This window comes from Cavia porcellus, unplaced genomic scaffold, assembly GCF_034190915.1.
Source record: "Cavia porcellus strain 051 isolate PalLab524CR breed Dunkin Hartley unplaced genomic scaffold, mCavPor4.1 scaffold_5, whole genome shotgun sequence".
Taxonomy (NCBI): domain Eukaryota; kingdom Metazoa; phylum Chordata; class Mammalia; order Rodentia; family Caviidae; genus Cavia; species Cavia porcellus.
In genome coordinates this window covers 20,431,729-20,452,233 of record NW_026947488.1, presented here as the reverse complement: position 1 = coordinate 20,452,233, position 20,505 = coordinate 20,431,729, and the positions used below count along the sequence as shown (strand labels likewise).

Sequence of the window (20,505 nt, the reverse complement as noted above, 5' to 3'; positions counted from 1 at the left end):
GAGCTGCTTAGGAGAGTCACCTCCCTTTGAGAAATTTGATGCCTCACTTGGATGTAACAGGCCCTGGACTGTTTCTCATCTGCCCTCATCCTCTCTTCTTCCATCAGGCGAAATGGGAAGGTCCAACACTGCCGGATCCACTCTCGGCAAGATGCCGGGACCCCCAAGTTCTTCTTGACAGACAACTTGGTCTTTGACTCCCTCTACGACCTTATCACACACTATCAGCAGGTTCCCCTGCGCTGCAATGAGTTTGAGATGCGCCTTTCAGAGCCTGTCCCGCAGACCAATGCCCACGAGAGCAAAGAGTACGGGAAGAGATGGGGACAGGCAGACAGGGGTGTAGGTGGTGCTGGCTGGGGCCTGACTCTTGCTTGTCCTCAGGTGGTACCATGCAAGCCTGACCAGAGCACAGGCTGAACATATGCTGATGCGTGTACCCCGAGATGGGGCCTTCCTGGTGCGGAAACGGAATGAGCCCAACTCATATGCCATCTCCTTCCGGTGAGGAATCAACCCCTAGGTGTTGGAGGGGTGTGGGGCCTTACCAGGGTCAGGGCTTCCCTGACCCCATGTTGCTATCCTCCTCTTGTGAAGGGCTGAGGGCAAGATCAAGCATTGCCGCGTCCAGCAGGAGGGCCAGACTGTGATGCTGGGGAACTCAGAGTTCGACAGTCTTGTCGACCTCATTAGCTACTATGAGAAGCACCCGCTGTACCGGAAGATGAAGCTGCGCTACCCCATTAATGAGGAGGCATTGGAGAAGATTGGCACAGCTGTGAGGAGGCTGAGGGGTTGGGGGTGGATAGAGGGTAGTCGGGAGAGCCCTGGAAGGTGATGGTCACTGGGTAGCTTGCATGTGTATGACAGCAAGTCCTGGGGTGTTTTTGACACTCCCAGGAGAGTGTCAGAGACTTGCTGGGGGGCCGCAAAATGAGTAGAGGATGTCATGGAGGGCGTGACATCTGAGCTGTACCTGCAAGGATGAGCACAGGCATTGAAGTGGAAGGGCCCCTGTGAGCCAAGGTGTGGTGTGAAGAGTCCTGGAGCTCATGCAGGGAGAAGGGCTGCACATGCCTGACTGTCCCAGATGAGGGACGTGTGGTTGTACACAGGTCCTGTTGGGGTTGCAGCAGGGAGAATAGTGAGGGAAGGAGGAGGACTGATGATACAGGGGTCAGCAAGTGCCCTGGACTAAGATCATGGCTTTGGGTAGAAAGAAGGCATCTTGGAAAGGAGGTGAATTAAGCTCATGTCATCCATCAACATAAGTAACCAGAGAGAGAGAGGCTTGCTTTCCACAGGGGCTGGGCAGACTTTGCTGCTCAATAGAAGCAGGGGACAAAGTTGCAGGCATCTTAGGAGCATTTGGTATTTGGGCCTTCAGGAGGCAAGGTAGAGATTTTAAAATTGAGTGGGAATGTGCAAAGGTGAGGATAAACCCTTAAGACCTTAAGTTCCAATGTATCCTGTTTCCAGGAGCCCGACTACGGGGCCCTGTATGAGGGCCGCAACCCTGGCTTCTATGTGGAGGCAAACCCTATGCCAACTTTCAAGGTACAGAGCAACCTCAGCACAGGAAGCTGGGGTGGGGGTGGGTTGCCCAGCTGCTTGGTGCATGTACTTCTGTGTTTTGGGCCCATCTGTGGTCTGTGTGGAGAAGTAGTGGTTGTGGTTTTCTGAAGCCCAAGAGGTTGTGAGAAATGTGTGGTTGGTGAACAACCACAGCGCTCTCAGGGCTGACCCACTCGCTCCCTAGCCCCTGTCCCTTGGGTCAGCAGTGATGCAGACTACGCTAGGGGTTAGTGACCTGTGTTTGTTCTATGGGTGGTGCAGGGCAGAGGTGGGAGGTACACTGGCTTGATTGACCTCTTTGAGATCTATCAGAGAGGATCTGCTTTTTACCCGTCTTTTTAAGTCACAGGCAACAGTGCCCAATTCCTCACCTACTCTCCTCAGGAGCCATGGGACCTTCAGAGATGAGGAGTGATGGGGTCCTAGCCATTACCCTCCCGAGACAACAGGTCCAGGGGAGGAGGTGCAGGGCCACTGCAGACACTCCCTTCCCAGCCTGACTCCTGGGAGCAGACTGGAAGTTCACTCTGTACCCAGGGGTGGGGCTTGCATAGCTCCAGCTGGAAGACCTGAAGCCTCTGGGGAGAGGCCACCTCCTCCCCATCTTGTTTGTCCCCAAGCTGCTTGCAGGCAGTGGTGAGACTTGTTGGCTGGGGCACCTCCCTGTGGTTTATACAGGTGTGAGACCCATCAGGAGTACAGGGAAGCCCATGTGCTTAACTTTGTGTCTCACCCCTACAGTGTGCAGTCAAGGCTCTCTTTGACTACAAGGCCCAGAGAGAGGATGAGCTGACCTTCACCAAGAGTGCCATCATCCAGAATGTGGAGAAGCAAGAGGGAGGCTGGTGAGCCAGGTCCCTGAGGCCAGAGCCTGTAGTGTGGTGGGCTGGTAGTGCTGGTGCTGAGAGGGCTTCCACCATAAACTTTGTGGAAGACCTGTTCCCGACATGTACCAGCAGTGTATACATTGACCTGGTTTAAGTATGGGAGCCCCATTTAAGGATACTCTCTTTGTGGGAATTTGGGGTGGTTGCTGGAGTCAGTACCTGTGGTTCCCACAGGTGGCGAGGGGACTATGGTGGGAAGAAGCAGCTGTGGTTCCCGTCAAACTATGTGGAAGAGATGGTCAACCCAGCAGCCCTGGAACCTGAGAGAGAGGTGAGTCCAGAGGTACAGGATTTTCCTGTCTCCAGTTCTCCACACGTGTGCATCTCACAGTCCAGGCCTGTTTGCATGAACAAACACTTGTCACACTGAGCCAGTTGCACGCTGTGTATCTGCCCATGGTCTGCAGTAGATCCACACAGCCCTTGGCTAGTTGCAGGTACACCCACAAGAGTATTCTCACTCACACAGAAACTCTTCACACATACTCAGCAGCCATGCTGACCATCCTGTGGGCTTTGCTTCCCACAGCACCTGGATGAGAACAGCCCCTTGGGGGACTTGCTGCGGGGGGTCTTAGATGTGCCGGCCTGTCAGATTGGTGAGCCCCCATCCTTTTCTCTTGCCCACTGATCCTCAGGATCAGATTCCTTTTGTAGCTCTTCCTGCTCCAGGGAGAAAGCCAGTGGCTTAATCCCCAAAGACTGCCCTCATTCCATAATCTGGAGGCCCCTGATACCCTAGGCTCCCTCTGTCACCTCCATCTTGTACCTTTAGGCTGGGCACTGGAGTCGGTCAGAATTGGGAGAGAGCAAAGATGCTGATGGCTGGCTGAGCCACAGCCCTAATGGGTTGGGTCACAGGTATATGACCGACTTGGAGATGGTGTGGGTGGAAGGTGTGGCCTGAGGAAGAGGCATGAGTCAGGCAGAGCAGGGATGGCACACTGGTTCCCCCAACTGCCAGTGACTTAATGTCTGAGTGGCAGCCTCCTCCTCTATAAAACGGGCCTGTACAGCAGTCTTCCCTTTCATGGTGTGTGGTAAAGAGGAAGTGGGACAAAACAATTCATTTGAGTCAGTGTTGTAAAAAGTCAGTTCTTCTCTCACCCTTCCAGCCATCCGTCCAGAGGGGAAGAACAACCGGCTCTTCGTCTTCTCCATCAGTATGGCATCAGTGGCCCAGTGGTCCTTGGATGTTGCTGCTGACTCACAAGAAGAGCTGCAGGACTGGGTGAAAAAGATCCGAGAAGTGGCCCAGACTGCAGATGCCAGGGTGAGACCCCACTAGTGTGTGGAAGGTGCTGCTGAGGGGCTGATGGAAGTGCGTAGGCCTTTCAGGTGGCCAAGGCCTCTGGCTCTCAGTACAGTCCCTTCAAAGCAGAGGATGGCACTGCCTTAGAGACCCAGAAGAAGTAGACACACAAACACCAGTAGAATATGCTTAGGGGGTGTGGAATGTGAGCTGCCATGGGTCATCTGAGCAAGTCGCTGAGTGGGCATTTGGATGCTCAGGGAGGAGCTCATACAGGCAGGATGAAGAACTACAAAGAAAGGACAAGACATGGGTGGATTCTTGAGACACCTTTTATGAGAAAGGTGAGCCCAGGAATGGTAGGCAGAGAGGCTTGAGGTCCAGGGGAGCAGCAGAGTTCTGATGTGTTGAGGGCTACAGACATGGTAAGAAACAGGAAGTGCCTATTAGATTTCGTTCTGGTGTGCTGCTGTGGTGTGGCTGGGTTGCACACAGCCTGGAACAGCTGGCTGTGTGTCAGGATGGGTCCTGGGGTTTGATAGTTGGAGGGCAAGCTTGATTGAAAGGATAGTCCTTCTGGAGAAAGGAGGCCATTCCTATTGAACCTGGGGCAGGCAGAAGTGTTCTCCAGTAAGGAACTCATCCTTGGAGGCCATTAGCCAGTACATTTGATGGACACATCTGTGGCAGCTTTGGAGACCAGGCAGAGAAAGGTTGGGGTTTTGAGGATTCTGTTGGTTGTGCCGTGAGAGAAAGGTGCTGAAAAAGTAGGTAGCTGAAGGACCAGATCTGGTTTAGCTGGAAAGGCAAGAAAATCTCGATGGAGAGATGGGAACAGATGGAGCTCCATGGGGGAGAAAATGAGGGGAGTGCATGTAGCCGAGACCGGGCATGCACAGGAGGTGATCCTGTTGTATTTCGGGAACTGAGGCAGTAAGAATTGTCCTTAGAGAGCCGGGGATTTAGCTCAGTGGCACAAGCACCTGTCTTGCAAGCAGGCGGTCATGAGTTCAATCCCCGGTACTGATAAAAAGAGAGAAGAAAAAAAAAAAAAGAATTGTCCTTAGGCACAGACAGACCTGAACCAGGTCCCCAGTATAGTCTCAGGTAACTAAGAAAGTCTCAGGTGTTTTAGCCAGCGATGAAGCTGTGTTGGGAATGATCAGAAGGTATTGCTGGGGCATGGTCAACCCCTGGGTCCCCAAGAGGTCATTTGGGGCACAGGTGGTGGTGAGGATTCACCCCCAAGAAGGTTGGAAGATAAGTATGTTCTCAGGGACAGAGGACAGTAGTTCTTGCTGAGGCCAAGGACAGAGAAATTCCTGTCTGCAGGGGAGGTTGAAAAAGACCCAGAGCACTACAGTGTGAGCGCGCCCAAGGCCATGGGGGCTTCCTTTCCCTGGGCAGGGCTCCCTGGGGCTACAAGGCTTTTTGTGTATCACCAGCTCACTGAGGGCAAGATGATGGAACGGAGGAAGAAGATCGCACTGGAACTCTCTGAGCTTGTTGTCTACTGTCGGCCTGTTCCCTTTGATGAAGAGAGTAAGAGCTATGGCCAGGGATGGTTGCTGGGGAAGTGGCGGGGGCCTGGTGGCACAGGTGTTCTTCACAGCTGGTGTGAGATGATGATTTTGGTCCCCTCCACCAATACCTGGGAAGCAGGCTCTGTATGTGTTCTCCCTGTTTGGCCAGAGATTGGCACAGAACGAGCCTGCTACCGAGACATGTCATCCTTCCCGGAAACCAAGGCTGAGAAATATGTGAACAAGGCCAAAGGCAAGAAATTCCTTCAGTACAATCGACTGCAGCTCTCCCGCATCTACCCCAAGGGCCAGCGGCTGGACTCTTCCAATTATGATCCTTTGCCCATGTGGATCTGCGGCAGTCAGCTTGTGGCCCTCAACTTCCAGACCCCAGGTGAGGAGGTTCCTGTGAGCAGTTGGGAAGGGGGATGGGAGCCCAGGGTAGTTGGGCTAGAATGCATGTAACCTGGCTTTTGCAGACAAACCTATGCAGATGAATCAGGCCCTCTTCCTGGCTGGTGGGCACTGCGGCTACGTGCTACAGCCAAGTACTATGCGAGACGAGGCCTTTGACCCTTTTGACAAGAGCAGCCTCCGCGGGCTGGAGCCATGCGCCATCAGCATCGAGGTGGGTGGTACTCATCTGTGGGCCTCAGGGTGGGAAAGGGGCTGCTCTTAGCTTGGAGATGTTTATGCTGAACTTGCCAAGACTGGAGGCTGTTCCAGGAGTCAAAGCTGGGGTGGGGGGCTGGTCAGCATAAAAGGGGAAGGGCACAGAGCCAGCAGAGAGAGCATTTCCTGAGTCTTGAATGGGGGGCTGACTTTGAGATCCAGGAAGATGGAACTGTCCATGAGGTAGAAAGTCAGCTGGGTGGGGGTGGGGTGTTCCAGTGACAGACGAACAGCTAGGCTGTGGCCACTTCCTAGCACCAAGGACTCAGGCTATCTATCTGGTAAGGCCAAGCTTTGGAAGGCCACTGCCTTGTAGAAGTAGGCTGGTTAGGGTAGTAGAGGACAGGCAGGGAGATAGGACTGATGGCGAACCAAGTGCAGGTCTTCTCTGTGGGAAAAGCAAGAACTGGGCTTGCTCAAAAGTGACGGGTAACCTCCAGCTCCCCAGAGTGCTCTCTGGAGCTCCCCAGCATATCCCAAATAGAAGTTGCGACAAGGAGTAGCATGGTACTGTGGAGAAGGGACAATGAGGGGCTGAGGGCAGTCCCAAAGGAGTATGGGCAGCATGGGGTGAGTTGGGCACATCTAGGATGAGAGTGCAGAGCTACAAATGAGCATAACTGCTCCTTCTGAGAAGAGGTTTTTCCCGAGGGGGAGAAATTTGCATAACTGCTCCTTCTGAGAAGAGGTTTTTCCCGAGGGGGAGAAATTTAAAAGACGTCCATATTGAGACACAGGGATTTAATGTGAAGTGGATTGCAAAATTCATATTAAAATTTTGGCTAAAGCTCAGACTTTTCTGACAGCAGCTGCTGTTGGTCTCTGGGGCCCAGCAGAGGGTGCACTGCATCCACATTACCTTTGCTGCCTGAGCCTCAGTAGTGGGAACGGTGGGAGCAGCAAGACAACCTTAGCCTCATCTTTGCCTGCCTTACAGGTGCTGGGGGCCCGGCATCTCCCAAAGAATGGCCGCGGCATTGTGTGTCCCTTTGTAGAGATTGAGGTAGCTGGAGCAGAGTATGACAACACCAAACAGAAGACAGAGTTTGTGGGTACGTGGGCTTTCCCCTGCACCATCCTCATCCTCCTGGCCATACGGAAGTCCTCTCCTCACAGTCCCCTGTCCTGTTAGTGGGGGCCTGAGCTCTTTTGCTCTTGCTTTCTTAGTGGACAATGGACTGAACCCTGTGTGGCCAGCCAAGCCTTTCCACTTCCAAATCAGTAACCCTGAATTTGCCTTCCTCCGCTTTGTGGTGTATGAGGAAGACATGTTTAGTGACCAGAACTTCTTGGCTCAGGCCACTTTTCCAGTAAAAGGCCTGAAGACAGGTGAGGAGTCTTCCTGGACACAGTGCCTTCTGAGCTTGCTGCCAGGTAGGGTGGGCTCCTTGCTGGTGCCCTTGTGGGCTGAAGGCCAGGCTTGCCTCCTTCTAGGATACAGAGCAGTGCCTTTGAAGAACAACTACAGCGAAGACCTGGAGCTGGCCTCGCTGCTTATCAAGATTGACATCTTCCCTGCCAAGGTAACTGTGGCAGGGTGGGTGGGAACCGGGCAGCACCCTCCCAAGGTGCAGAGGATCCTTGACCTCTGTACTCTTGTCCTTGTTGAGCAGGAAAACGGAGACCTCAGTCCTTTTGGTGGTGCGTCCCTCCGGGAGCGGGGCTCAGATGCATCTGGCCAGCTGTTTCATAGCCGGGCCCGAGAAGGCTCCTTTGAAGCGCGCTACCAGCAACCGTTTGAGGATTTCCGCATTTCCCAGGAGCATCTTGCAGACCATTTTGACATTCGGGAACGAAGGTGAGGAAGGTGGAAGGGAAGATGGCCAGTGTGCAGCTTGGGGTGCTGGAGCAAGGGGGACTAGCTTGGTGAGGTGCTGCTTTTCCAGTATCTTTCTCTTGCATAAAAAAGCTATAATTGGCTTTGGGCTGTTCTGTTCAGCTACAAAGCCTTGCTGCCAGTAAGGACACTCTTCTCTTCACTCAGGACCCCTAGAAGGACTCGGGTCAATGGAGACAACCGCCTCTAGTTGTGCCCCCACCTCAGTGGAGAGCAGCAGGTGCTGCATGCCTCGTGGAATGCCGTAAACTGGGTTCTTCAGAAGGTGCCGACTGTGGCAGCCTTCCTGGTCTCGCAGCCTGGAGCCTGGATTCCAGTGGTGAATGCTAGACAAAACCAAGCCATTAATGAGATGTACTGTTTTGGGCCTCCAGGCTCAGCTCCGGGTGAAGGCAAAAACTGTACTGTGTCTCGCATTAAGCACACATATCTGTCCCTGACTTCTGGAAATGGATCCTTCCATCCTATCGGGCCAGGAGCAGGGCCGAAGCCCCTTGGAGAGGCCACCTCAGCTGGCAGCATAGGAGGCTTCAAGGAGCCATTCACATTCCTGAGAGCGGAGGAAGAGGAGGAGCCTTGCTGGGCCAGGGAAACAAAGTTTACATTGTCCTGTAGCTTTAAAAACACAGCTGGGCACGCCCAGAGGGTAGGTGCCTCTGCAGTTTGGCCCCGAAGACAGAGTGGAGTGATGTGGGGCCTGTGTGGAGAAGGGCGCAGCCCTGCCCAAGGAGGACACAGCACAAGGGCACATTGCCCACGGCTGGGAATGCTACCCAGCCTGAAAGATACAGGGGATCATGATAAAAATAGCAGTATTATTTTTCTTCTCGGTATCTTAACTAAGTTATTCACTCCGCCTGCTCCTCACCCTCGCCCGTAGGGAAGCCTTGGAGCAGAGCCTTGAATGTGGCTGCCAGCTATGCTGAGAGGGCTGTGTGCACGATGTCAAGGCAGTGTCCAATGTAGGAGGGGCGGGAAGAGAAGGGACAGTGCCTGTCCCAGTGAGCTGTTTTGTTTTTAACGCAATGAAGACACAGTATATTCTCCCATAGAATGAGAAGGGGATCAGGGAGTTGCCACCTCCTAGGTATGTGGAGCCAGGCAGTCAGGTGCTAAGTGAAGCTGCTGGCTCAGTGCAGCTTCTGTCTAGCCAGCCGAACGGTGCAGGAAAGGGTGGGAATGCAGCCCCCTGTGCAGATAAGAGGCTGAAATCCAGGCCAGTGGGTGTAACGGTGCCTCATAGCATAGCCAGCATTCAGCACATGCAAACCCACTGCCCACACTTGGGCTCAGGGTTGGCCATTTGCTAGTTCTGCTGCCCTTTTAAGATCTGACTGCCAAATAAACCATCCTCATGTTCTTTTTCCTCTAACCTGTATGTTCTTTGCAGGGCTCAGAAAAACCTGTCACGATTACTAGGCAACAAACTAGTGTGAAGTTCCTGGGCACTTCTTAGCTCAAGCAGATCTTTTTTTCTGGGCTAACAGGAGGCACGAGGCCATCACTGCCACCTTGTCCTCCAAAGACAAGAAAGAGTGTGGCTAAGCGGAATGCATCCTGCCTGGAATCTCAGGCAGCTTTGACAGTGAACCCAGAGTCCTTTCCTGGTTGCACGAACACCCTCATTTTGAAACTGCATTAAGGTGTACTGCTAGGTACCCCTTGTTTGCCTCTATAATTTGCAACTGAACTCTTAGGCCGGAGAACAGTTACAAGAGACCCCCCTCCCTTCCTGAGGCTGTGTTTGTCCTAGTCTCCCCTGGTGTGGAACAGTTTCCCGAATGTGAAACAGTGCATGCCATGTGCTAACTTAGTTGGGTGGGCCCCTGTCCAAGCCTGAATCTTTTCCTGGAGCTTCACCACCCTGGAGAAAGGAGAGTGGTCCTTTCCCACACACAAGAACGTTGTGGCTGGGAATATATTGGACGCGAGGTATCTCCATTTCTGCTCCCGATTCTTTGACCCAGGCACAGAGCATTCCTTATCAGGGAAAGAAGTCTGGGCTGGCACTTCATGTAGGGCCTGTTTGCATGGCCAGATGATATCTGTGGCTTGTTGGTGCTGATCACTTAGTTCTTTGTCAGTGTGTATCTCTGTTAATGGAACAAATGTCCTGGATGGGGGGGGGGGTGCTAAGGACATGAGGCAGAAGAGAAAAGGGAACCCTAAAATAAAAATGCCAGGGGTAGGGGCTGGGGATTTAGCTCAGTGGCATAAGCACCTTCCTGGCAAGTGTGCAGTCCTGAGTTCAATCTCTGGTACCAATAAAAACGAAAAAGACAAAAAAAAAAAATGCCAGGGGTAGAAACACACCAAGTTAATGATTCTGCTAGCATCTACATACCAGGCCTTTCTAGAGACCAACTTGTTTACAAGCTCCCTGTTTGAGAAAGAGTGGTCAGGGTTGAGAAATACCGACTTTGACAAAGGAAACTGGAAGAGCAAGGTGGAAGTGAGTGGTACTCTGGTACAAAGAGAAGGGCCCCTGCTCCTAGATGTCTGGCAGACCAGGGACAGGCACATGAGTCAGAGAGGCAGAAGGTAACTTTCACCAGCTGTCACCCAGTGGACTACACAGGGCACTGCCTACAAGGTCGAGGCACTAACACCTTCTGCCTTGGGACTGAAAGTGCCCTGCAGAAGGTAGGAGCAGTCTGTGGCCTCAGTTGAGTGAAGCCATTAACTAGGCCTGAGCCAAAAAAGAGAAGGGCCTCCCTCATGACCAGGTACAACTTGAGCTGGGCCTGGGTGAGAAATAAATGTCTTTCACCTTGTCCACATACGGTTTCTGCTGGGGAGGAGCGGGGGGAGAATGACACGGGACTGAATGGGGTCATCCCAGCAAACTAGCTCTGTCATACCTATACAGGGAGTCAGGCCTTGACTCACCCTGACGGTTGTCCTCCCTAGGTCATCTTGATAATCCCCAGGGAACTTAGTCCCGGGGTCAGAGTGAGCATTCTGTTTCCTACCTGGAAGCCACACATCCCTGATTGGCCGCTATTGCCAGTGCCGCCCAAAGCAAGTCCAAAGTGGGTAGTGTCTGAGCCTTGTGCCCACTGTGGGGTTCAGCTTCTGGGGTTTTACACCAGTTTTGTCTGACTCAACGACCTGGCTCTTCAGCAACAACTGCTACCCAGATCCCACGATGGCGGCCTCTAGAAGGGCCCTGTACATAAATGCTAACAGAATCATTAATGTGAAGTGTCTACTCCAGGCGCTTTTACTCTCAGGGGGGCTCTTCTCTTGCACCACATATCCTTAAGGCCACCCTAGCCACCCAGTTGCCTTGATGTGTAGAAGTCGTGATCTTAACCGTCGTTCTCCAGAAGGCCCCTACATCCCCGTGCAACTCCTCAGCAGATGACAAGTCTGCCAGCACTTCTCACAAGAACAGAAAAAGAAGAAACCCTGCCAGTATCCAATCACCAGGTGCCCAGCTCTGGCTTGAGTTGCCCTTGTCTTTCTCACACAATTTCCACATGGTTTTACTGCTTTCACACAAGCCATTCCAGTGAGCTCGGCAATCAGGGAACAGGGCGAGCGGAGAGAGACTCCATTTGTCATCAGCTTATGGGCAGTTTGCCCACAGGTTAAATCAACAGATCCCATGAAACGGTTTTAACTTTTTCTGAAATCCCTATGAAATGAGTCAGATCTGAAACGTATGTACATTTTTATTTAAGAACAATCAAAAGATTTGAAGTACCATCAAGGTCCATTTCAGACTGTACAAGCATTTGTCCCTTTTCCCCTCCCCTTCTCAAATCCACAGATACAAAATCTAGAAGTGTGCAATTTGCATCTTAGAAATAGCAGCATCCCCACAGGGGACCTTGTGAGGCCTGAAGATTCAGCCCAAAGAGGCCAACCCTCCACCTCCCTCTTCCACCTCCTACCCCCGCATAACCACAGTCTACACCAAAGGAAAGCACCACCTTTCTGTTTAAACATTCACCATCCACTGGGCAAAAAACTCCCATCCCACACCTAAACGACAAGTGTGTGCCATTTTGTTTGGTCTCACACTTGGTCACAGTAGGAGGTGGGACCCTTGTACAGTTTGGCTGAAGTTTAAGTATATGTAACAGGACAGTTGGCCTTCACTTAGCACCAGGATGACTACTACTTCAACTGTCCCCAAAGACAGGAAGTGCACCAGAAACAAACTGCTCACGCCATTCCCCCTTGCAGTTCATAGCAGTCTGGCCCACAGGGAACAAAGGGGTTTGCATCAAAGATCGGAACACATGGGTGCTCCAGGACTAGGAGTTAGGACTTTGTCAGAAGGTCATCTGCAAGCCCTTGGCAACCTCCCTAACTTCCCTCAAAGGTTATGACTGTAAACTCAATGTACAATACACAGCAAGGGAGAGGAAAGTTGGCATGTTTTTCTTTTTGATAACAATTATGGCACAGTCTGGCCCTCCTGACACCCTTCTGACACTGCTGAACAAAGCAGCTTCTCGGAGCACAGTGGGAGCTTACTGCCCAAGGGTGTCCACTGCTCCTGGCCCTCGCCCAGATTCCTAGGCTCTGACCTGACTGACAAGCTGGTGCCCCATGAGGAGGGTGTTACCATTCTTGCTCTAGCCAGCAATCTCACATTGGCTCCAGTCTATCAGGCAAACTGCAAGAGAGCGTTTTGGGGGCACGAACCCTCTCTCATAATGGGGTCATAATTCATATGTCTTTTGGGCAGCTCTGAACCACTGGTGCTATGTGCATGGCTGTCCCATTGGATAGCATGGGACAGTCCCACTGAGTGGTACAAGCTGCCTGGTTGGGACATCATGCATGAACCATTGGTGGTTCAAGGTGGGAATGTGTTAAAAACAAATGGGGTTTTAGGCACCATGTTGACTAATTTTGTTACCCTCTTTGTAGTACTACTATGGGGTTGACATTCAGAAAAGACCTAGCACATGGTTTTCTATGCTCAGTGAGCAGCTTTTATCCTGGACAGTTTACCTTTGATTCTAGTCACTGAATAATTCTAAATCACCCATTTGACACGGAAGGGAACACAAGTTTAAAAGCATTAACCAAAAAAAGCTACTGATTAACACATGTAGATGCCCATCTATGTGTACAAGATGTGCATTCCCCCTGCCCCATGCTGACGCAGCAAAGAGCAGGTGATAAGCACACAGATCCCTCTCAGGTATTCTGACTTGCCACCTCACCACCCACCCTCAGGGCCAGCAGAAAGATGCCAGCCAGTCCCTGCTGGAACAGTGGCTTTCTCTGTTCCTTTCTAGGCTCTGCCAGACTCCTGTCAAGCAGCATCAAGGACCAGGCTGCTCAGGGAAAGGAGGATAAAGCCAATACACTCTAGCTCCCCAAGTCTAGTGCACCGAAGTACAACTTAAACAACAAAGAAGCAGCTACTAGCCCCCTGCTGTCATCCATGGGGCAGGCAGAGTCAGCCTAGTCTCATCACTAGCCTCTAGGTTTCTGTCCATGCCCCCGACTTCAGGACAGAGCCTGCGGTAAGAACAACTTTTCTGTGTCATTGTTCCAGTCTAGTAAAGAACTAGATTCTTTTCAGAGCAGGCAGGATAGAATGGCTGGCTGTTGTAAACAAGTGAATTCAAGACGAAAGACCCCAAAGCAGGCTCTCTATCCTTTCTAGGGCCACATTCTCTATTAAAAACAAGCGCCAAATGCAAATGCAGGGTCAGCTCTGAGAATGCATGGGTTTGCTACCCCTCTCCCCAAACAGGGTTCCTGGCCACTGGGAACACAGGCTGCAGCGGAAATTGTTTTAATCTGAGGTCTGCTAACCCCACTGGACTTCCAAGTTGGGGTAGGTTAGCAAGCCAGGCAGCACTGTGTGCACCACTTCCATCCAGTCACTCAGATAAAACCAAAACTGGTCTTTTCACGAGGTCCCCATAGCTTTGTAAAGTCCTGGGCTTTCCTGGTTCAGTGTGACCCTGCCTGCTTGCATGAGCCACAAGCCGCACAGTATCTTGGTTTGAAGCTTTACTTAGGGAAGGGACTTGAACTCCGAGAAAGACTTGAACACCACCACTGCCTGCTGGCTTTACATCAGAGTCCTTTGAACTCTGTGCTCTCCATGCACATGAAGACAGCTCCAGAGGGCTGGGGAGGCCTGTTTCTCAGGGAAAGTGGGAGAAAAAGGCTGGCTCAATATGCTCTTAGAGAGGGATCTCCACAACTAGGGTCAGAAGAACCAGGCCCTGACCTAGGGAGGCTGCTGGCTTTGGCCAGGATGCACTGGCTATGCTGATCTAAATGTGTCAAGGGCTTCCCTTCACCAGCATGCAACAGCCTTACAGATAGATGTGATACATGAAAAATTTAAACTTAGAAGTACATAAACAGCCAGGTATAGTGGCATACTCCTGTAATTCCAGCACTTGGGAGGCTGATACAGGAGGCTCGTTGGAAGTTCAAGACCAGCCTGAGCTACAAAGTGAGGCCAAAGCCAGCCTGAGCTGCATAGTAAGACCCTGCCTCAAAACGACCAAAAATACAAAGTACATGAACTGTGCTGAATCCAGCAAGCTTCCCAGGGTATCAGCTAAGGAAGTGAGGTGGGAGGTAAAGCCTAAACTCCAACTTTTAAAGTTAAGGTTTTCTTGGATTCTCCTGGAAAGTGCCTCTATCCACTTGGGCTGTGATGTTTGAGCTAACAAGAAATGCTTCAATCCAGGGGCTTTAACCCACAAAGACTACAAAAACAGGAGCAGCAGGGTCCAACACAGGAACAGCATAAGAAAGAAGCAGAGGGAAAAGAATGTGCATAGAAATCTGAGCACCCAGCCAGAAAAGCTGCCTCCCACTCTCCATGGAAGCAGCTTTGGGACAGGTGTCCTAGAGCCAGAAAAGCAAGGCTGGGGTAAGGACCAAACCAGATGAAACCCACAGGAGCCACAGCTCAGCCCGGAGAACACACAGGAGCTTCCTTGTGGGAGCAAGACTGAGCGCAGGCGGGAGGGAGCCGACAAGGCACCACCCAGCACTCCCACTAACTCCCCTTTTGCTTCCAGAGAATGAGCTGTGGGCCTTGGGCTGAGCTGCTTTGGTCCACCTAGACAGCTGGGTCACTGCAGAGAGAAAGCTCTAAGGCCAAAATCTCAAGGTGGTGGTGAGCTATCAAACTAGGGCATTCTTTTTCAGGAACCAAGCTTTGAAAATAATTTTCTTCCCAAAATGAAAAAGGTCCTCTACAGTCAAAAATTAAAGCAAGTAATCAAAATATGCATTTATGTATCATGATTCCAAATTTCCTTTATCAGAAAGTGACCTGGATAAGTGGTAAGATCACTGTAAGTTCGAGGCCAGTCTGAACCCCATAGCAAGACCCTGTTGAGAGAGAGAGAGAGAGATCTGGTTTCACCTGTTAGAACTAAATATATGTAACCCTATAAAAAATTAAATCAAACTGGTACAATAAGCAACAAGAAATATAAGTTGGGCATATACAGAAAAGGGAAAATACTTGTCACCTTATAAAATAGGCTTTTTCTTTGTAAGATGAACCATCCCCCCATCTTCAGCCCAAAGACAGCTTTCTAGTGAACATAACGGCACCTAACTTAACCCCTTAGCAGTGTGTACTGTGACGAGCCACAGACCTGGCTGTTGTCATTCCACTGCAACTGCGTGTTTCTGACCTGAGGGCTCATGAAGGCACGTCTCTGCCTGACACACTGCATTCAGAGATTGGCACTCAAAGCCCTGAGTCCTTACTCAATGACCACTTCTTTTAGTGTCACCTTTGATAATCTTACTTTTTTCAATGTAAGGTTTAAATCATACCTTATCACTACCATCTAAGCACAGGAAGAAGCAGTGTCAGCCCAGTCTGCTGGGCTTATCTGGGCCATTTGTGGCATGGCCCTCACCGCTGAGCAGGGCCAACATTTGAGAAAAACTTGCTGGGATTGACATCATTATAACTTCCATCTAAAAGACAACCTGGTGCCTGAGGCTGGGGCACTCTATGTCCTGTATAAACTTGTCCACCATGTGACTTATTTTTTCTGTTTTGGTCTTTGGGTTTTAAAGTTCAATACAAATAACCAAGAAAACCATCTCAATTGACACTATTTGGCCAGTACATGCAAGATTCTGGAGGTGACATCAGCAAGAATCTGGGGGTGAGACACTGGTCAGCTTCTCAGATTCTTGCAGATGGCTTTGTGCTAGGCCACCAAAGCTGTGCAAGGAACTGACTTTCCCTGTCACACTGGCCACTTCCCCCAATACCCACATGCCATGAAGTTCCTCAAGGGCACATATCATATGTACATTTAACAAATTATCAAGTGAGCATTTCTACTGCATATATGTAGATACACAAATTAGACTGCATGTACATAAATACTAAAGGAAAAGTTCTAGGTGTCTGTTCTCTGAAGGAAGGCACTCAGTCTCCAATCTTGGCAATTCCTCAAAGGCTTTTGGAACCAAATAGCTTCAATCCCCAAATGGAAAGAATACAAAAATAGGCTGCAAAACTTGCCAAGTACTCACAAGTTCCCAATTTGAGACAAATAAGAGGTGGTCCCTATTGGGACGTGGAGGGCAAGAAAAGAGACTTTAGAACAGTGGTTCAAGGGCTTTGCTCTCCAAAGAAAGCTCCCTCCTGGAAAGCAGAAGGTGCTGCCACCAAGCTCGTCCTGGAAGCCACGCCAGCCCGGTGGCCCAGCTGTTCCAGTTCTCTGGTAGGGAAAGGAGGAACAGTGCCTAGTACACACACTGTGCCTCGAGGTGCTCCACCCTGCCCAGGTCTGTGAGCGAGCCCATGAGGTCCTTGTACCTGGTGTGGTACTGTGGGAAGCAGGATGTTCCTAAGAGCTGACACCAGAGGTAACAGGTCCTTAGCTCTGAGTGGCCAGTACTGGGGAAATAGAATTGCCATTTAGTACAACTCTAAGCACATTTTTCACCACTTAAAAGGCCCCTTTTCCTGTGGTTTTTCTCAATTCAAAGGTCATGAAATAAGTTCTTGTTTCCCAGTTTAGCAATATAAATCTTCACGAGGACCTGTCCAGTGATGCCCAGCACCACTGGGGCACGCACCCAGCACACTGGCCAGGCCCTAGTGTGTAACTGGGTCACGGGGTGTTCTGCCAGGACTCCCCACTGCAGTTTAAGATTACCAGCTCTGACCATTCCAAACAGTCCTGAATCCCTTCAGCCCTTACTCACCACTGGGCCAGTGTGTGTGTTCTTCCCTCCCAACCAGCAGGAGGCTCTGCAGTACATGGGGAGGAAGGTCTCTGAGTCGTGGCCAGCGCCAGAGGACACAGGGACACCTTCCACTTCTATACTGCCCCCACTGCCACCTTCCATTTTCCACTCACTCCAAAGTACCCAGGTTAAAGCGGGGGGACGTTAAGTGGGCACACAGGTCAGCGTATTAAGCTTAACAATCAATGTTTCCCTAGTTAATCTAATAACCAAAAAGTTATGGTCCAAGATTCACACTCCCATGAAAAAATTACCCTAAGAGTGGTGAGCAGCTGACATTAATCTCAGCTGGGCCATTTTCTGATCTGATGAGCTCACAATGCAAGGCAAGCTGGGTATGAAATGTGGCTGGTCACTGCCTAAGGAGGCACAGATCTCTTGAAAATACTGCTGCCTGCAGAAAGACACAGCAGAGGTCTAGTGGCCTGGACACAGTTCTGTGTGTGCCTTTAACCTCCAGCTGCCTGTGGAAGGTGAGGGCACTGGCCAGCACTCTCCAGAGAACAGACATGGAGCATTTTCAGAGATGATGTGAACAGTATATTCCTTTGCTAACCAAAGTTTCTATATAGTGAAAGTGTTTGTAACCTGTTTTATTAAATGTAGATAGGCAGATGTATATGTTAAAAACTTGATTCTGTGTCTACAAATATGAAATCTGGACTATTGTATCCCTGGAAGGCAAAGGAAAGGCCCTACACTTTGGAGGAAGGACCGACGGTGACCCCTGCTTGCCACTTGCTTCATGGTGGCAGGCCCAGGGTGAAGATGGCAGCATTGGGCTCCAGGATATCAGTGAGACTTCCAGAGGCTCTTCTGGGTGCCCAGTGGCTGGCCATGCCAACCCTATGTGGCAGCAGACAGGTGGATTTGGCTCTTCCACATGGCAGGCAGCGTCCTAGACTGGCCGGTTCTTCATGGTAACTGGGTCAAATTCAGTCTGTTTCTGAGGAGAAAACACACTTCTGTCACTCTATGGCAGCTGCAGCTTGTATATCCCCATGGCACCCTGGCCCTCACTATGCCAAGATATTGTCTGTCACTGGCTTTGGGGATTTTTTCATTCCACAAGCAGTGTCTTTCTATTGGCCACTCCATCTCCAGCCTGAGTGAAAGTGAAAGAGAGTATGTGGCTCAGCAGAGGACACAGGCTAAGTAAGTCAGGCAAGGTCTTCGGACTACTCTCCAAGAGACTGGTGGCCAAATTCCAGACCTAGCAGCTGAAGCAACAGCTTGGCCTCTCCAGGCCCACAATCCCTGGCTTGTCCCAACCCAGTACCCCAGGCTGCCACCAGCATCTCCAGAATCCTGCCTTCCCCCTCCAGGTTCCCTGGAACACATCACTCTTATACAGCAGCTGGGTCTCGTTCTACTGATGTCTTCATTTGTAACATGTAGGCCTAAAAATCAAAGTCAGCGAGGCTGATTAGAGAGGTCATTATCCACGATGCACACAGCTAACACCTTTGCATTGAGGCTGGCTGACAAATTTGAGAAACCAGATGTGGATAAACAGATGAGCCTCAAAAGATGATCCACAATGGCATGGCCACCTCAGCTGCTTCTCCTGCCCCACCAAGGACACCAACGTTTCACTTTGTGCCGGATTCAGTAGCTGAAGGCAGCCAATGCTTCTGACTCAGACCCACTCACTGTATGAAGTACATTCACCATGTTATGAAACCACACCATCTTAAGCAGCAACCCACACTCACTCCCTCCTTCCACACCCTGGTATCCTATATTCTACTTCCTACCTCCATAAATCAGCCTCTTCTAGATACTTCATATATGTGCAGTCATACAGTATTTGTCCTTTGTGTCTGGCTTATTTCATTCAGCATGTTTCAAGGAACATTCTTACAGAATGTATTTGAATTTCATTCTTTTTAGGGCTGAACAGCATTCATTGTATGTATATACCATGCATTTTGATTGTCTACCTCTCAATGGACACTAGGAGAACTTCTGGATCTTGTGAATAACACTGCTATGAAGACTGGTGCACAAACACTTGAATTCCTCTTTCCAATCCTTTTGGATACACACCTATGAGTCAAACCGCTAGATTAAATCAAACCTCCTGAAGAACTGTCAAATTGCCTTCCAAAATTTTAGACTACCCCACAAACACCGAAACTTCTCCATATCCTCACAGTGCATGCTATTTTGTGTGCTCATGTGTTATAGCTGTCCTAAGGATGAACTTGAGTCTCATCATGATTTTGTTTTTATTTTGTTTTTTGGGGACAGGTTCTAGCTATATTTTCCAAGCTTTTCTTGAACTCATCATGTATCCCAAGCTGGCCTCAAATTTACACAGATCCCCCTGCCTCAGCCTCTCTGAGTGCTGAGATTACAGGTGTGCACCACCATGCCTGGTTATCACCGTGGTTTTGACTTATATTTCCCTAATGACTAATAATGTTTTTCATCTTTTCATGTGACTGGCTATTAATATATCTTAGAGAAATGTCTACTTAAAACATTTGCTCAATGTTGAATTGTCTGTTCTGAGTTGCAGAAGTCCTATATTCTGAATATTAGTCTCATCAAATGTGACTCTCAAATGTTTGTCTTACCCTGTTGGCTATCTTTTCACTCTCTACTCATTGATATATAAAAATTTCAAAATTTTGATATAGTCCAATTTATCTACTTTTTCTTTTGCTGCCTCTGCTTTTGCTATCAGACTTAAGAAATTATTGCCTAATCCAAGATCTGGAAGGCTTCTATCTGTATTGTATTTCAGTTTTTGCCCTTTTGCTTACATCCCTTTTGTGTCTGTTAAGTCTCAATGAACTGTATTGTTTTTCAAGTCCTCTAGTTTCTTGTTTTTTTTTTTATACAGGTTCTTATGTAGTTCAGACTGGGCTTGCATTAACTATGTAGTTCAGGTAGGTTTAAATTCAGGTTAAGTTCAGACTGGTCTTAAATCCTGTCTCAGCCTCCCAAGTGTTGAGACTATAAGCCTGGGCCAGCATACCTGTTGATCTTCTATTATTTATATTTATTATTAAAAGCAGGGTACAAAGTTCTCCAACCATTTCTACTTCTCCTTTTAACTTTGTTAAGTTTTGCTTCATATATTTTAGGGCTCTGTTAGGTATATAAATGTTAGCTCTGTCTTGTAGTATTAAGCCTTTTATCACTATATAATAGCCTTCCTTGTCTTTTTAGCCTTTTTTGATTAAAGCCCATTTTGTCTGTTAATATAGCCACCTCAGCTGTCTGTTGGTTACTATTTGCACAGCATATCTTCTTCCATCTGTCATGGTTTATGTTGGTGGCCTAGAGGTCTCATGTATTTGCATTATGCATCTGTGATTGGTTCACTGTCTAGTGCTTAGATGGTGTCAAGTGCTACACCCACAAAGGGGTGGAGCCAGGATGTGATGTAATGGCAGGAAGAAGGTGTGTCTTGCTCTTTTGCCAGTTTCTGCCTTGCTGTTTGCAGCCGCCATGAACTGCAGCCCAGCCATGCCCGCCTGCCTTGGAGCCAACTGAGTATGGACTGAAACCTCCAAAAAC

The 20,505-nt window shown here is 49.8% G+C and overlaps 2 protein-coding genes across 10 annotated transcripts in view; one reads left to right on the top strand and one right to left on the bottom strand.

The window, feature by feature from the left end:
- The window catches only part of Plcg1 (phospholipase C gamma 1), a 32,554-nt gene extending 23,436 nt beyond the window's left edge, over positions 1-9,118 (top strand). For both annotated transcript variants that reach the window (XM_063248340.1, XM_063248339.1), the window contains exons 18-33: positions 108-308; positions 385-504; positions 598-778; positions 1,480-1,557; positions 2,317-2,420; positions 2,637-2,733; positions 2,992-3,061; positions 3,578-3,735; positions 5,160-5,256; positions 5,407-5,631; positions 5,717-5,865; positions 6,847-6,961; positions 7,077-7,238; positions 7,344-7,432; positions 7,523-7,707; positions 7,894-9,118. In XM_063248340.1, coding sequence (XP_063104410.1) covers positions 108-308; positions 385-504; positions 598-778; positions 1,480-1,557; positions 2,317-2,420; positions 2,637-2,733; positions 2,992-3,061; positions 3,578-3,735; positions 5,160-5,256; positions 5,407-5,631; positions 5,717-5,865; positions 6,847-6,961; positions 7,077-7,238; positions 7,344-7,432; positions 7,523-7,707; positions 7,894-7,936 — 2,074 coding nt within the window. In that variant the 3' untranslated portion in view covers positions 7,937-9,118. The remainder of the gene's footprint in view (positions 1-107; positions 309-384; positions 505-597; positions 779-1,479; positions 1,558-2,316; positions 2,421-2,636; positions 2,734-2,991; positions 3,062-3,577; positions 3,736-5,159; positions 5,257-5,406; positions 5,632-5,716; positions 5,866-6,846; positions 6,962-7,076; positions 7,239-7,343; positions 7,433-7,522; positions 7,708-7,893) is intronic.
- A 2,287-nt stretch (positions 9,119-11,405) lies between these two features.
- Zhx3 (zinc fingers and homeoboxes 3) overlaps positions 11,406-20,505 on the bottom strand; it is a 174,334-nt gene continuing 165,234 nt past the window's right edge. For all 8 annotated transcript variants that reach the window (XM_063248344.1, XM_063248346.1, XM_063248345.1 and 5 more), the window contains one exon: positions 11,406-17,920. In XM_063248344.1, coding sequence (XP_063104414.1) covers positions 17,910-17,920 — 11 coding nt within the window. In that variant the 3' untranslated portion in view covers positions 11,406-17,909. The remainder of the gene's footprint in view (positions 17,921-20,505) is intronic.